Here is a 13,732-nt window from a genome sequence, read left to right on the forward strand (position 1 = left end):
AGTTAAATATTAGCTCAATAGTTCATTGCTTCATCGCATTACCCGCCTGCGCCATTTCCTTCGATATTCATCACTAGACGAAAGTTTAAAAAACTTTTGAAAATAAACAAAGGAAATAGACGGTCCTGCAAGATTCAGTCAAATCCCAAACATCCACCACCTAAACACCATATACAAAAAAGACCTGGTCACCACTAGAGAATAGTTGAACAAGTTGAAGAATTGTGGTCGCTTGTGAATCGAGATCTCAGCTATGTCAAGTCCAGCAGATTTTGAGACTGCTCCCGATGAGTTTGTTGATAACTTAGGGAGCAATGCAGACAACAATGTAAATAAGGATACCCCTGCGATTGACGTGCCAGCTGTGAGCTCAAAATTCGAAGAGAGAGCCGCTGATGTAGTGGAAAATACTGCCGAGACTAAGCAAAAGAAGGAGGAGGATGAATCAGCTGGAAAAACAGTCGAGGAAAGCAGTGGTACCGGTGTGGAGAGTGCTGGAGGTGTGACGGTGCATGAAGAAGAAACTGGCGTTGATGTGCCAGAACAGACTCTGTTCAAAGGGTTTTCGTTTTATTTGAATCGTGATGCGTCGGCTTACGATTCAATGAATGATGCTGATCAATTGAGTCGTCTTATTGAAGCTAATGGGGGTAAAACGTTAAGCGAACAGCCACAGGTGGGCTCCGATATCACAAGCGTGTTTGTCGTGTCGCCCTATAATGATACTAAACTGCCAACTGTGACGCCGACCTACATCAGAGCATGCTGTCAAAACAGCACTTTGCTGAAAATAGAGAATTATCTTGTTCCTTTCGATGAGTTTCGGTCTGTTATAGATACACAGTTGCACGAAGAACATGGTAATGTCAAGCAGGGGTATGAAAACGAGGAAGTTTTCGACGACCCATCCCTGCAGAACAACGACGTCAACGCCATAGAAAGTAAAGTAGATGCCTCTGATGAGCAAAAGTTGAAGTCAGGTAATGATCAAGTACAGCATTCACCATTAGGAACAGGTGTAGCAGTTAATATTCCGAATACAAATACAAATACAGGGCTGGCACCTGAACAACAGTCGCAAGCAGATCATGAATCAAAGAAAGATGCCGAACCTTTAGTAGAGATGGAAGATCAGATTCCTTCAAAGATTTCCGACAGTCAGCTTGTTCCCGGCGTGCCACAGGAATCTTATCAGCTACCACACGCGGGGGTTCAGCAACAAATGGTACGTAAAGAAGGGGACAACGCCTTCGATTCCACTAGAACAATGCTTGCGAGGGCGAATATGCCAACGCATAACAAAGCATCCTTTACAGAGGCTGAGGATGAATTTATTTTGGATGTTGTGAGAAAGAATCCTACAAGAAGAACCACACATACTTTGTATGATGAAATTTCACATTACGTGCCAAATCATACGGGCAATTCTATTAGACATCGTTTTCGTGTGTACCTCTCAAAGAGACTGGAATTTGTTTACGAAGTTGATAAATACGGTAAATTGATTCGTGATGATAACGGTAATTTAATCAAAACAAAAATTTTACCACCATCAATCAAAAAAAAATTTACTGCGGATGAGGATTACTCTTTAGCGATTGGAATCAAGAAACAATTTTACCGTGATTTGTATCAAATTGACCCAGACACTGGTGTTTCTTTGATTACTGATGAGGATAGCCCCACAGCGATTGCTAAGAGAAATATGACCATGGACCCAAATCACGTTCCGGGAACGGAGCCTAGTTTTACAGATTATCGTGTCAACGATAGAAGAGGCCCTATTGCAAGAGAATTTTTCAAACAATTTGGGGAGTCGCACTCAACACATACTGAAAATGCTTGGCGAGATAGATTTAGGAAATTTTTACTAGCGTATGGTATCGACAACTACATTGAATACTATGAAGGTGAAAAGAATGAAGGAAATATACCAGAACCAATGAAAAATTTAACTAATAGGGTAAAAAGGCCCGGAATCCCAACACCCGGCAACTACAATTCAGCTGCTAAAAGAGCTAGAATATATGGGTCAGAGAAACCTAATCAATCTGGAACAACATCTGCTGCAGTAACCGCTGCTACGTCGGCTGTCGCAGCTGCCTCTGGAAATACCGCTGGTCAATTAGAATCTGGCCATGGACATTATGCTGTTCCTGAAAGTGAATTGCTGGACGAAGATACCATGAATTTCATTTCCAGCATAAGGAATGACTTAAATAAATTTGACAATAGCATTCCTTTTGAGTATCCGCAAGAGATCGCAGAAGCCATTCGTAACGATTTCTCCAATGAGGAAGCTGAATTTGATAACATCGATCCAGATTCTATACCATTTCCGCCAGAAATTGCAAGTATCGATCTTTTCTTACCACAATTTTTTCGCATGTCTAGTACAAGAGAGTTTTTGGAGAAGGTTCACGAAGTAATTTCGAGAGATTACGAACCCTCGCAAGCTGAAAAATTAGTACAGGACCTTTGTGATGAAGCGGGCGTGCGGAAGACCTTCAGCACTAGCATATTAACTGCCCTATCCGGAGACTTAATGGTGTTCCCACGCTATTTTTTGAACATGTTCAAACATAATATGAATCCTCCATCAAACGTACCGGGTATTTGGACAAGGGAAGATGATAGGATGCTAAGGGCCAATAAGGAAGACGGCATAAATGAACTGACGAAAAGGCATGGTACAGGCCGGCTGGAAATGAGAAGAAAATTTGTGGAAAAGGATTTAATTTAATAGGAGACAAGCCGAGGTGACTAGGTGATTTACTCGAGGTTTTCATAATAATGGCACAGCTCTTGATTTTTTGTAACTCGTGTTTGACTTGTAACATAAACTTCGTATTTGGAATTCTCTTAAGTGTGGCTGTTTCGCCATTCTAACGATATAAAATAATGTACTTACAACAAGTGAAGTGTGTAACTACTACGATAAACAGATTATATTGGTGTTTTTTTTTTTGCGTCGTATATATTATGACTTTTTACGCGGCGCCGCCAGTTTGTAGGTGACAGAAACACACAATAAGATGACCCAAGTCAGCTATGTTTGATTTCTCATGCTCGAATTGTCAAATAAGATGTGTAGTAATTCATGCTAAGTAGAGGTTGAGTAAACCTGCCATTGGAAAACTCGAAACTAAATTTCTTTAAGCGTGATAGATCACTATCATTACATTCGTGACTAATGATAAATGCTAAAGGTGGCAAATTTTTTGAAGATCGATCACAATGAAGAAAGGTAAAAGTCAGTTACACCATACATATGAACTATAATTTATACTGGGTGAAATAAAGGACAGTATACACATTTTTAATGAGTGTTCAGATCTTTGGAGACCAGGTTACTGAAGAGAGAGCTGAAAATGCTCGTATGTCTGCTTTTGTCGGCGCCATTGCAGTGGGGGACCTTGTCAAAAGTACCCTGGGGCCAAAAGGTATGGACAAGCTGCTGCAGAGTGCATCCAGTGACAAATCTTTGGTGACCAATGATGGTGCTACTATTTTAAAGTCAATTCCATTGGACAATCCCGCAGCCAAGGTTTTAGTAAATATTAGTAAAGTGCAAGATGACGAAGTCGGTGACGGGACAACTAGCGTTACAGTTTTGAGTGCTGAATTGTTGCGAGAGGCAGAAACACTTATTGAGCAATCTAAAATTCATCCACAAACGATTATAGAAGGATTCAGAATAGCATCGCATGCGGCTCTAAGTGCTTTGGAAAAAGTAGCTATTGACAATTCTGCAGACGAGAAAAAATTTCACAATGATTTGATTCACATTTCTAAGACAACTTTGTCGTCCAAGATTCTCTCCCAAGATAAAGAATATTTCGCAAAGTTGGCGACTGACGCAATTCTGAGACTAAAGGGCTCTACCAATCTAGAACACATCCAAATCATCAAGATCCTAGGTGGTAAGCTGTCTGACTCTTTTCTTGATGAGGGGTTCATTTTAGCAAAGAAATTCGGGAATAACCAACCCAAAAGAGTAGAAAACGCAAAAATTCTAATTGCCAACACGTCTTTGGATACCGATAAGGTAAAAGTTTTTGGAACGAAATTCAAAGTTGACTCTACCTCAAAATTAGCCCAGCTGGAGAAAGCTGAACGTGAGAAGATGAAGAACAAAATAGCGAAAATTTCAAAATTTGGAATCAACACTTTTATAAATAGACAACTGATTTATGATTATCCAGAGCAATTGTTCACCGATTTAGGAATCAATTCCATAGAGCATGCTGATTTTGAAGGTGTCGAGAGATTAGCATTAGTCACAGGTGGTGAAGTGGTTTCCACCTTTGATGAGCCAAGTAAATGTAAACTAGGGGAGTGTGATCTCATTGAAGAAATCATGATTGGAGAGGAATCGTTTTTAAAATTTAGCGGTTGCAAATCAGGCGAAGCTTGTACCATTGTTTTGAGAGGAGCAACAGATCAGGTTTTGGATGAAGCTGAAAGATCATTGCATGATGCTCTTTCTGTTTTATCGCAAACTACTAAAGAGACAAGGACTGTTTTGGGAGGTGGCTGTGCTGAGATGATCATGTCTAAATCTGTTGACACTGCTGCTCAAAACGTGGATGGGAAAAAGTCACTGGCCGTAGAAGCATTTGCCAGAGCCCTCAGGCAACTACCAACAATCCTGGCTGATAACGCCGGTTTTGATAGTAGTGAATTGGTCGCAAAGCTAAGGTCCTCAATTTACAATGGTATGTCAACTTCAGGTCTTGACCTGAATAACGGATGCATAGCCGATATGAGAGAATTGGGTATAGTGGAAAGTTACAAACTTAAGAGGGCAGTAGTTAGTTCTGCTTCGGAAGCTTCAGAAGTTTTGCTTCGTGTTGATAATATTATCCGTGCTAAGCCAAGAACTGCCGATAGACAACGTATGTAAACTAGCAAGTCATATCTTTTCATATCTGTAATTAATTTTTTTTTGTTGTTTCGTTCACTGAGTAAACTATACGTCTGAGTGAGATATAAACTTGAAAAGAATGGCATAATGAAGTTTCATTAGTGGAATGAAGCTATTTCTGTTCTAAGATCATGAAGTTCAGACTGCTTATTCTGTAGATAGCCCTCCAAAACAGTAATTTGCTCTTCAATGTTTTCTAAATCATCCTTGGCTTCATTGATATTGAAGGGTACAGATACATTTTTGTTTCTATTGCGCTCGTAGGCTTTTTCTTCCATATAACTTAACAGTCCTTCAAGCTGCTCTCTTATCGATGCAGGACTATTTTGAGGCACCGTTTTATTTTCGGTCTCTAGTTGAGCAAGTTCACTGTCCAATTGAGCCAATTCTTCTTCCAGTCTTTTGATATCTGAATCACTCAAGTTTTCGCTCGATCCTGCTTTGTTCATATTTATATTACTACCATTGTTGGTGCTATTACTACCGTAGCTAACACCAGTCCTCGTGGATATGGAAGCCGCATGTTCCTTCTCGTGAGTGTTGGTTGAAGGGGTTGGAGATATTTTTTTCACATTTCCCTGATTTGAGTTCATATCATAGGAGACCCGTTCCTTGTTACAAATATCGAAAAGTGCTTTTGGAAGTTCGGTAGGTATCCTAGCACCCACATCATTGCATTGCCTCAAGCAGTGTATGAAATAAAATGCGGGGTCTTTATCAATCGAGGGCAATCTTTTGGGATTTACCAGATTCCACACTTTGTCAATGTCACTGGAACCTAGATTGAAAAATTTTGTCTTTATAACATAAGATATAGAGGGGAAAGTGACAGTACCATCTCTGGACAGCGTACACGATTCCAGGATTTTACCATACTGTGATAAGTCTTCTGGCGCCATATACCAATCCACTTTGGGTTGTTCGGCTTTTGGAATTTCCGCATTCTCCTGAATTTTCCTTTTTTTTCTCTCCGCTATCAAGCTCGATTTGCTTCCAGGAACTAACCAGTCTGGCAACTCATCTGGTACCTTATCGATGTTTTTGTTCACCATATCGAATATTAACCGCATGCATATAACAAATTCTTCGAAATCTAGACTATCATCATCATCTATATCCGCTAAAAACCAAATTTTGTTCAGGATCGACGAGTCCAGCTTCGAGTTGAAAAGAATTGGTGACACCTGGTCGTGATTCAATTTATTGCCGACTGGCTTAAGACCTGAAAAGATCTGCCAATATTTTTTGATCTCGAATTGTTCTAACTTTGGCATTTATCCCGTGCTTTCTTGAAATTCAACGTCCCGCGAGCTTAAGAATAGTAGACAATCCTATGCAAGTAGCAATACTCTAGTGGCAATCTGGCACCGGGATCTAAATCTATTAGTTCACTGTCTACTCCTTCAATATTCTTCAAAAGGGGCTCTGATTCAGTGAGAGGTATGAAAAATGACCATGAAGGAAAATGCCAAGATCACGTGACGCGTAATTTGCAGAAGTTCACATTTGAACCGTTATCAATCTGAAGATGATCCACTAACGTGTGCGCTTGTGAGCTTTGCCAATTCAGTAATCACGGGCGGCATCAGCGTATGAGTGTTTACAATTGCAGCAGCAAGTAAATTCCCCAGTTGCACAATCATCGCTAGAGAGAATACAAGGTTACCCTCTAAGACATAGTCGGCGTTGAGGAGTAAGAACCCTGGATTTTTATTACTTAAGGAAGACACGCATGCAGCAATGGCCTTAAGAGTGCGGTAGGCGTCTTTACGTGAACAAAATATTTCGTGCTTCTTTAAAGCACTGACACGAAGTTGTTAGAGATAACGTTTTTTTCGCGTAACGCCTCACCATCGCGAACTTCAAGGATTCTTTTGACGTAAAAACAGGTATTTTTCGTGTTTCAGACAATTCTTCATTCATTTATTGTACACCAGCAGTGGTGATGGGCAATTAGATGGTTCGTCGTTAAAATAATAATGTTTGGGAAGGATAGAAACTTTCCATTTTGTTTTCCTTTCTCTTTTATTTCACTTTTAAGAGAGTGTTGCCATTGCAATTTGAATTTAGTAGCCAGTTAACCCCCATCGCCGACGTATCGCCAGTCCTGTTAACCCCCTTCGATGAGAAACTTTTCAAGACTGGCTTTGTTGCCTCTTGTCCTGTTTGTGGGTCTTTCGAAATTGGTGAATAGTCAACCATATGAAGCGTACCCAATCGCAGACCAGTTACCACCAGTTGCTAGAGTTGGTGAGCAATTTACTTTCCAAATTTCCAACGATACTTACAAGTCATCTGTTAGCCAGAGCACGCAAATAGCCTACGAGGCTCATGAGTTGCCCTCGTGGTTGTCATTTGACCCCTCTTCTCGTGTGTTAAGCGGCTCTGCTAGCTCAGGCGACTTGAGTAACGATGCTGAGCAGTACTTCACGTTTATTTTGGAAGGCACCGACCCATCTGATAATTCAAAATCAAATTTTACACATCAATTGGTTCTCAGTAACCGTTCAAGCGTCGAAATAGCTGCTAATTTTAATCTACTTGCTTTGTTGAAGAATTATGGTTCTACAAACGGGAAAAGCGGCATAATTTTATCACCTAACGAGATTTTCAATGTCACATTCGATAGGTCAACCTTCGCTAGTAATAACGCGATTGTAGCGTATTATGGTCGAATGAAGCAGTACAATGCGCCATTACCGAATTGGCTATTTTTTGATCAAAACAATTTGAAATTTAGCGGTAGAGCACCCGTAGTCAATTCTGACATCGCTCCTCAAACCACTTATAGCCTGACTTTGATCGCTACAGATATTGAGAATTTTGCAGGTGTCGAGGTTCCTTTCGATTTAGTCATCGGCGCCCATGAGTTGACTACGACAATTCAAAACAGTCTGCTTGTAAACGTAACTTCTAGCGGCGAGTTTCACTACGAATTACCGTTGGATTATGTGTTTTTTGATGGAAATCAAATCACAGCACAAGAACTCGGCTCTATGGACTTGGTTGGTGCACCTACTTGGGTCGAATTGAATAACGATACTCTGTCGGGAACAATGTCAACTGATGAGTCCTCTTCGAATTCTGCAAACTTTTCAGTTGCTGTTTACGATACTTTTGCTGATGTCATCTACTTTAACTTTAGAATTGAATCAACAAACCAATTATTCGCCGTGCCTTCATTATCGAACATCAATGCAACACGGGATGACTGGTTTGAATACAACTTCTTGCCATCGCAATTCACTGAGTACTCTGACACAAATGTATCGATTGCATTTACCAATTCCACCCAATCTCATAACTGGATTAATTTTAGATCATCAAACTTGACGCTATCAGGTATGGTACCAGAGGATTTAGACTCCCTAGCATTGAGTCTCATTGCATCCAGGGGAAGTGTCAGACAGAGCCTGGACTTTCAAATAATCGGAATGGACAGTACTGAGAGACATTTGAATCGGACACATAATTCAACGACTTCTCTCAGGTCGTCATCTACCTCCTCAACGTCACTTCCTTCCTCTACCTCAGGCAGTAATCCAGTGACAACTACATCTTCTGCCGCAACATCGTCCCCAACAACAAGTGCAGGTACCGCTCCTTTAATGCTTAATAGCTCATCTAGGAGGACTACGGCTATCGCTTGTGGCGTTGCTATCCCATTAGGACTAATCGCCATTTTCGCTTTAATATTCTTCTTATTTTGGAGACGCAGAAAGAGCAAGAATGCCGATGATGCTGAGAAATTTGCTAATATAAGCGGTCCAGATGTAAATAATTCGGCAAACAGACCTAACCAGGCATCTGCCCTTGCAACTGCAGGTGCCTTTGACGATCCTTTCGATGACTTGAATGCTCATGCAGGGACCGACGCTCAGAGATTAGGTGCTCTAAATGCAATGAAACTGGATGAGGTATCTTCTTCAAATTCGGAGGGATCAACTATCGACGAAAAGACTTCATCCCTTGATAATAAAGATATTTACTTAGACAATGACGTTTCACATAGTGCCGAAGAGCTGCTTCCAAACCCTCCGCCAAATGGGAACTTTTTCGATCCCCAGAATAGATCCTCATCAGTATATCTTGATAGCGAACCAGCGAATAGAAAGTCATGGAGATATAAGTTGAGTCCAATGAAGATTCAGGATTCAAAAACAAGAGACAGCTGCACATCAGCAAGTACAGTCTCTACCACGGACTTTATGAATACCATTATAAAAGATGATCAACCACTGCCCAAAGATCCAAGAAAATCCACTTTGGGATTGCGAGATTCAGTTTTTTGGAACAAGATGTCCCCAGCTAAGAAACCCATGAATAATTTGAGCCAACAACTTGAATCTCAGAACAGCATGATACCCAATCTAGATGATCAAAGTCATGCGTCATCTAATTACAGAACTGAGACGAGCCCCACAAGTACTTTCTCCGATGAATTCGTGCCGGTTAAAAACGGCAATAATTACAGCTGGGTACAACGTTCGAAGCCTAACAGACAACCAAGTGGGAAAAGACTAGTGAAAACTCCCAACTTGGGTGATGTGAATGTGAGTCAGGCTGCAGAAGTTGAGGGACATGTGCCGGAACAAATATGATTGTGGATGGACACGTTGCGTAGATGGGTAGGAAAAAAAGCTAGGACCTCAGCTTTTGATATTTCATGAAACAGGTTTTCTAATGATATAAATAATAATTACTGTATTAATGTGTAACATAAATGGGTTTAAGAATAGCCAACTGTGAGCTTGGGATTTTAAAACACGTTAATCAGGGTTGCATAGCCAGGTCTTACGTAGGGTAAACCTACTTTTCGCTATTCTCCTTGATAGATTTCGCATATAAAGCTGTTTCGGTGGCTCTCCTTCTTCCTTGTATATATTCTATCATCTCCGAGTATGATTCAGGAACCACAGTGGCATAGCCCGGTGAACCAAGTTGTTCATCGTCTAAATCTCTTGGAGCAAAGAAAGAATATATAAAGGAGCCACTTTTTTGAAGTTTTTCGGAAGCCAATTCCTGAACCATAGTATCAACTTTGATTTGAATGAGAGTTCCCGGCTTTGAAAGGAAATCATTCTCATGAAGAGAGAGATTGTTTACCGGAGTTGGTTGAAAGTGAAATATGGTGTTGCCATCAATTGCACTGTCTGAAACAGAAAGGACTTTCGGCTTGGATGAATCTTCGTGAAGGTGCTCAGTATATACAACCGTAGCATCCATGTGCAGAACAGATCCAACAGGAACTGGTGTGTTAAATGTCAAAGAATCTAAGGAGACGAATCTTGGTAGGGCATGTGAAAATGATGCAGCACAACAGTATGCCAGTTCAAAAGTCTGTCTCATCAGGTATCCACCAAAAATCATATAAGAATGTCTATTTCTGTACTGCGGCTGCATAAACATCGTGGATTTGACATTGGTATCCTTCATGAATACTATATTTGTGGGCTTATTTTTCAAGCCTGCCAATTCTTTTGAAGCTGACCATAAACTATGAACTAATACCGACTCTTCGTTTGTAGGTGGATTTTTTTCCAAGTCCATATTTCTAGATTTCAACTTCTTTGATGCCATCCGTGATTCTGCCCGTTTAAACTCCATCCATTCCTTTTCTGTAAGAGGGAGGAATCTGTTGATGGCCAAGGATTTATGAGTCTCAGGGTTCCTCGCAACAAACGTAAAAGATGCCGTCAAAAAAATGTCATCATCAGACAAGTTATCCCCTGAAATTTCCTTTGGTATGTCTCCAGGCAAAGCCCTTGCAGTGATCGTAATCTCCATGGAGGATCTACCTGTATAAATAACAGAACCAGACAGGATTATATTGAAGTCCGCAATAGTGTCTAACGGCTTGAGGAGATAAATACGGTCGACGGATGCAGTCACGATCATTGGTTCAACAGGGGCAGCATGCTTGTAAGCGATCTTTCCAGCTAAAGAATCCAAGTCTTGGAACAATTGTCCCATTCTCAGTCTACCAGCTGCATTGACGTAAAAATCAGCGACAACAGGGTCATCTCTAAAGGGCAAAACGACATACGCGAATGAGTCCTTCGTAGTTTTATCAATAACGTCTGTTGATTTGATATGGCTATAAACATACGAATCAATGACTTTGCCTTGCGCCAATTGAGCTTTCCGTTCAGCCAACGCATTTAACCAAGTTGCTTTGAAGTCACGGGCAGCGTCTTTGACCACTCGGCTATACTCATAGTAATCTGTAGATGTCGTTGCATTGGCATCCGGTCTTGTAGCAAGATCCTCAACAGATGTGGGGTCGTTTGAGCCGTTCCCCTGCTTTAAGACCACTGATGCCACCTGGAACTTCCTGGTCACATTCCTGAAGCTCGAGGCCCGCTTCCAGATAGATAGCGCCCTTCCTTTGGCATAAATATTCATCATCTTGAAACAAAAACGAGCAGTATACCCGCCCACAACGCACGCTACTTGGTCACTGGGTTACCTTATCCGCTTGGCATCTCAGCATTGCCAGCTTTCTGATAATCCTCTGAATCCCATCCTATCTGATAAGAAGACACCGTCATTCCATGTGCTTATTTTAAATGATCGGGTAACCCCATTCAGAAGGTCAGTTTAAGGATAACATTAGCTATGGATGGCCGAGAAGCGATAGGAGTCTCCACTTTACATCTCTTGCAGCATTCTAAAATGCGATTTACATTGGAATTCACCAATGCAACTGCCTAATACTTGCGTGCACCTGTCTTTAGCGGCTGTTCCTTAAATCTCCACAAGTTCAACATCGTTAGCAGCGGGCCCATCGCTATTTGAAAGAAAAAAACACTTGGATCTGAGAAACAATATGGAAAATAGAGAGCTACTGCTGCTTTGGAAAGTTTCGTGAAGAGTTGGACATACACCGAAACAGGTGGTTGAGGTTTTGCATTTGTCCAAGTAGCTTTCGACGCATATAAACCGAGTATAGATGGCACCTGAGCGAACCAATGGCGAAACTGACGAAGAGCGATATAAACGTTACGAAAGGACCTTTGAGAAGCTGGATATTGAAGGGACGGGAAGATTGACTTTTCAAAAGCTCAAAGAGGCACTTGAAAAGCACGGACATCCACTGAGGGATAGCGATGAGGCCATCATTGTTTTGTTCAACGCAATGGATTGCGACAAGGATTCTATAGTGGATCTGCAGGACTTCAAAAAATATGCCTCATTGGCGGAGTCTCAGATAAAACAGGGATTTCAAAAAATCGATTCAGATCACGATGGGAGGGTCAAGATCTCAGAACTGTCTCAGTATCTTTCAAAGGTGGACCAAAATTGCAGGCAGGAGAACGATGACAGTAAAAATATTAAAGGGCAGATGGTCCACGAAGAACAAAATCATGACAAGGACAAGGAACGCTCACGATTCAATCGATTTTTCAACTGGGCATTTCAGAGAAAATCCAAAGACAACGATGACTCCGCTGTACGGTACATTACTTATGATCAGTGGAGAGATTTTTTGTTATTGATGCCACGAAAAGAGGGATCACGTTTGCACACAGCATACTCATATTATTATTACTTCAATGCTGACGTCGATTTATCATCAGAAGGAGATATGACTTTGATAAACGATTTTTTCCGTGGGTTTGGATTTTTCATAGCTGGTGGTATTTCTGGGGTCGTGTCACGTACATGTACAGCACCGTTTGATAGAATAAAGGTTTTTCTGATTGCTCGGACTGATCTGTCTTCAACTTTGCTCAACTCAAGGAAAGATCTAATTGCTAAAAATCCCCATGCAGATCTTGCAAAAATAAAATCCCCATTGGTGAAGGCTATGACAACACTTTATAGACAAGGCGGCCTCAAAGCATTTTATGTTGGAAACGGTTTGAATGTAGTCAAAGTTTTTCCCGAGAGCTCAATGAAATTTGGTTCTTTCGAATTGGCAAAAAGAATTCTGACACGGCTTGAGGGTTGCAAAGATACAAGTGAGTTGTCGCAATTTGCCACATATATCGCAGGTGGTATGGCAGGTGTTGTTGCTCAGTTTTCAGTTTATCCAATTGATACTTTGAAATTTAGAATACAATGTGCCCCACTTGACAATCAACTTTACGGTAACAAATTGATGGTGGAAACTGCAAAGGAGATGTATCGGCAGGGCGGTCTTAGATTATTTTACCGCGGTATCCTAGTTGGTGTTGCAGGTATTTTTCCTTATGCGGCACTTGATCTGGGGACGTTTTCCGCTCTGAAGAAGTGGTATATTGCGAAGCAAGCGACAAAACTTCAAATACCAAGGGAGGAAGTCTATTTAAGTAACCTGGTTGTCCTACCGATGGGTGCATTTAGTGGTACTGTTGGTGCTACTCTAGTTTATCCGATAAATCTCCTGAGGACAAGATTGCAAGCTCAAGGAACTTTCGCTCACCCACAGACTTATACCGGTATTAAAGATGTCTTCATAAAAACAATTCAAAGAGAGGGATATCCCGGTTTATTCAAAGGGCTGGTACCTAATCTAGCGAAAGTGTGTCCAGCGGTTTCCATAAGCTACCTATGTTATGAAAATTTGAAGAGTTTCATGAAACTAGAATGAACGCAATAAACAATCTTGTCCTCTATTTTGGACCTAGCATCTCCGACAAATTTCTACCTACGTTCTGTGAGCCCACTTGTATGCATATTCCGAATTAGCTTAGTTTGAATTCTTTCCCTTTTTTGTTGGAACTAGACAAGCGTTCAAAAGTTTCATATTATTTATTCTTCACTTGTATATCGCTTGAACCTAAAGTCTTACACATATCCATTATATTCTATAAATATGAT

At 40.9% G+C, this 13,732-nt stretch overlaps 6 protein-coding genes across 6 annotated transcripts; 4 read left to right on the forward strand and 2 right to left on the reverse strand.

The window, feature by feature from the left end:
• Positions 1-253: 253 nt before the first annotated feature.
• Positions 254-2,743, forward strand: RAP1 (DNA-binding transcription factor RAP1; the record flags this gene model as incomplete). The annotated part of the gene is made up of 1 exon (XM_037288180.1): positions 254-2,743. One exon carries the CDS (start codon positions 254-256, stop codon positions 2,741-2,743), a length of 2,490 nt encoding a protein of 829 aa, XP_037144075.1.
• Positions 2,744-3,322: 579 nt separating this feature from the next.
• On the forward strand, positions 3,323-4,906 carry CCT2 (chaperonin-containing T-complex subunit CCT2; the record flags this gene model as incomplete). The annotated part of the gene is made up of 1 exon (XM_037288181.1): positions 3,323-4,906. One exon carries the CDS (start codon positions 3,323-3,325, stop codon positions 4,904-4,906), a length of 1,584 nt encoding a protein of 527 aa, XP_037144076.1.
• A 119-nt stretch (positions 4,907-5,025) lies between these two features.
• On the reverse strand, positions 5,026-6,201 carry END3 (End3p; the record flags this gene model as incomplete). Its single annotated transcript, XM_037288182.1, has 1 exon — positions 5,026-6,201. The coding sequence occupies one exon, from the start codon at positions 6,199-6,201 to the stop codon at positions 5,026-5,028; it is 1,176 nt and encodes a 391-aa protein (XP_037144077.1).
• An 849-nt stretch (positions 6,202-7,050) lies between these two features.
• AXL2 (Axl2p) lies at positions 7,051-9,528 on the forward strand (the record flags this gene model as incomplete). The annotated part of the gene is made up of 1 exon (XM_037288183.1): positions 7,051-9,528. The coding sequence occupies one exon, from the start codon at positions 7,051-7,053 to the stop codon at positions 9,526-9,528; it is 2,478 nt and encodes an 825-aa protein (XP_037144078.1).
• Positions 9,529-9,736: 208 nt separating this feature from the next.
• Positions 9,737-11,335, reverse strand: HG535_0D00580 (uncharacterized protein; the record flags this gene model as incomplete). Its single annotated transcript, XM_037288184.1, has 1 exon — positions 9,737-11,335. The coding sequence occupies one exon, from the start codon at positions 11,333-11,335 to the stop codon at positions 9,737-9,739; it is 1,599 nt and encodes a 532-aa protein (XP_037144079.1).
• A 544-nt stretch (positions 11,336-11,879) lies between these two features.
• On the forward strand, positions 11,880-13,502 carry SAL1 (Ca(2+)-binding ATP:ADP antiporter SAL1; the record flags this gene model as incomplete). Its single annotated transcript, XM_037288185.1, has 1 exon — positions 11,880-13,502. One exon carries the CDS (start codon positions 11,880-11,882, stop codon positions 13,500-13,502), a length of 1,623 nt encoding a protein of 540 aa, XP_037144080.1.
• Between the last annotated feature and the right edge of the window lie 230 nt (positions 13,503-13,732).

The sequence above is a fragment of the Zygotorulaspora mrakii genome, chromosome 4 (assembly GCF_013402915.1).
Source record: "Zygotorulaspora mrakii chromosome 4, complete sequence".
NCBI classification, from domain to species: Eukaryota; Fungi; Ascomycota; class Saccharomycetes; order Saccharomycetales; family Saccharomycetaceae; genus Zygotorulaspora; species Zygotorulaspora mrakii.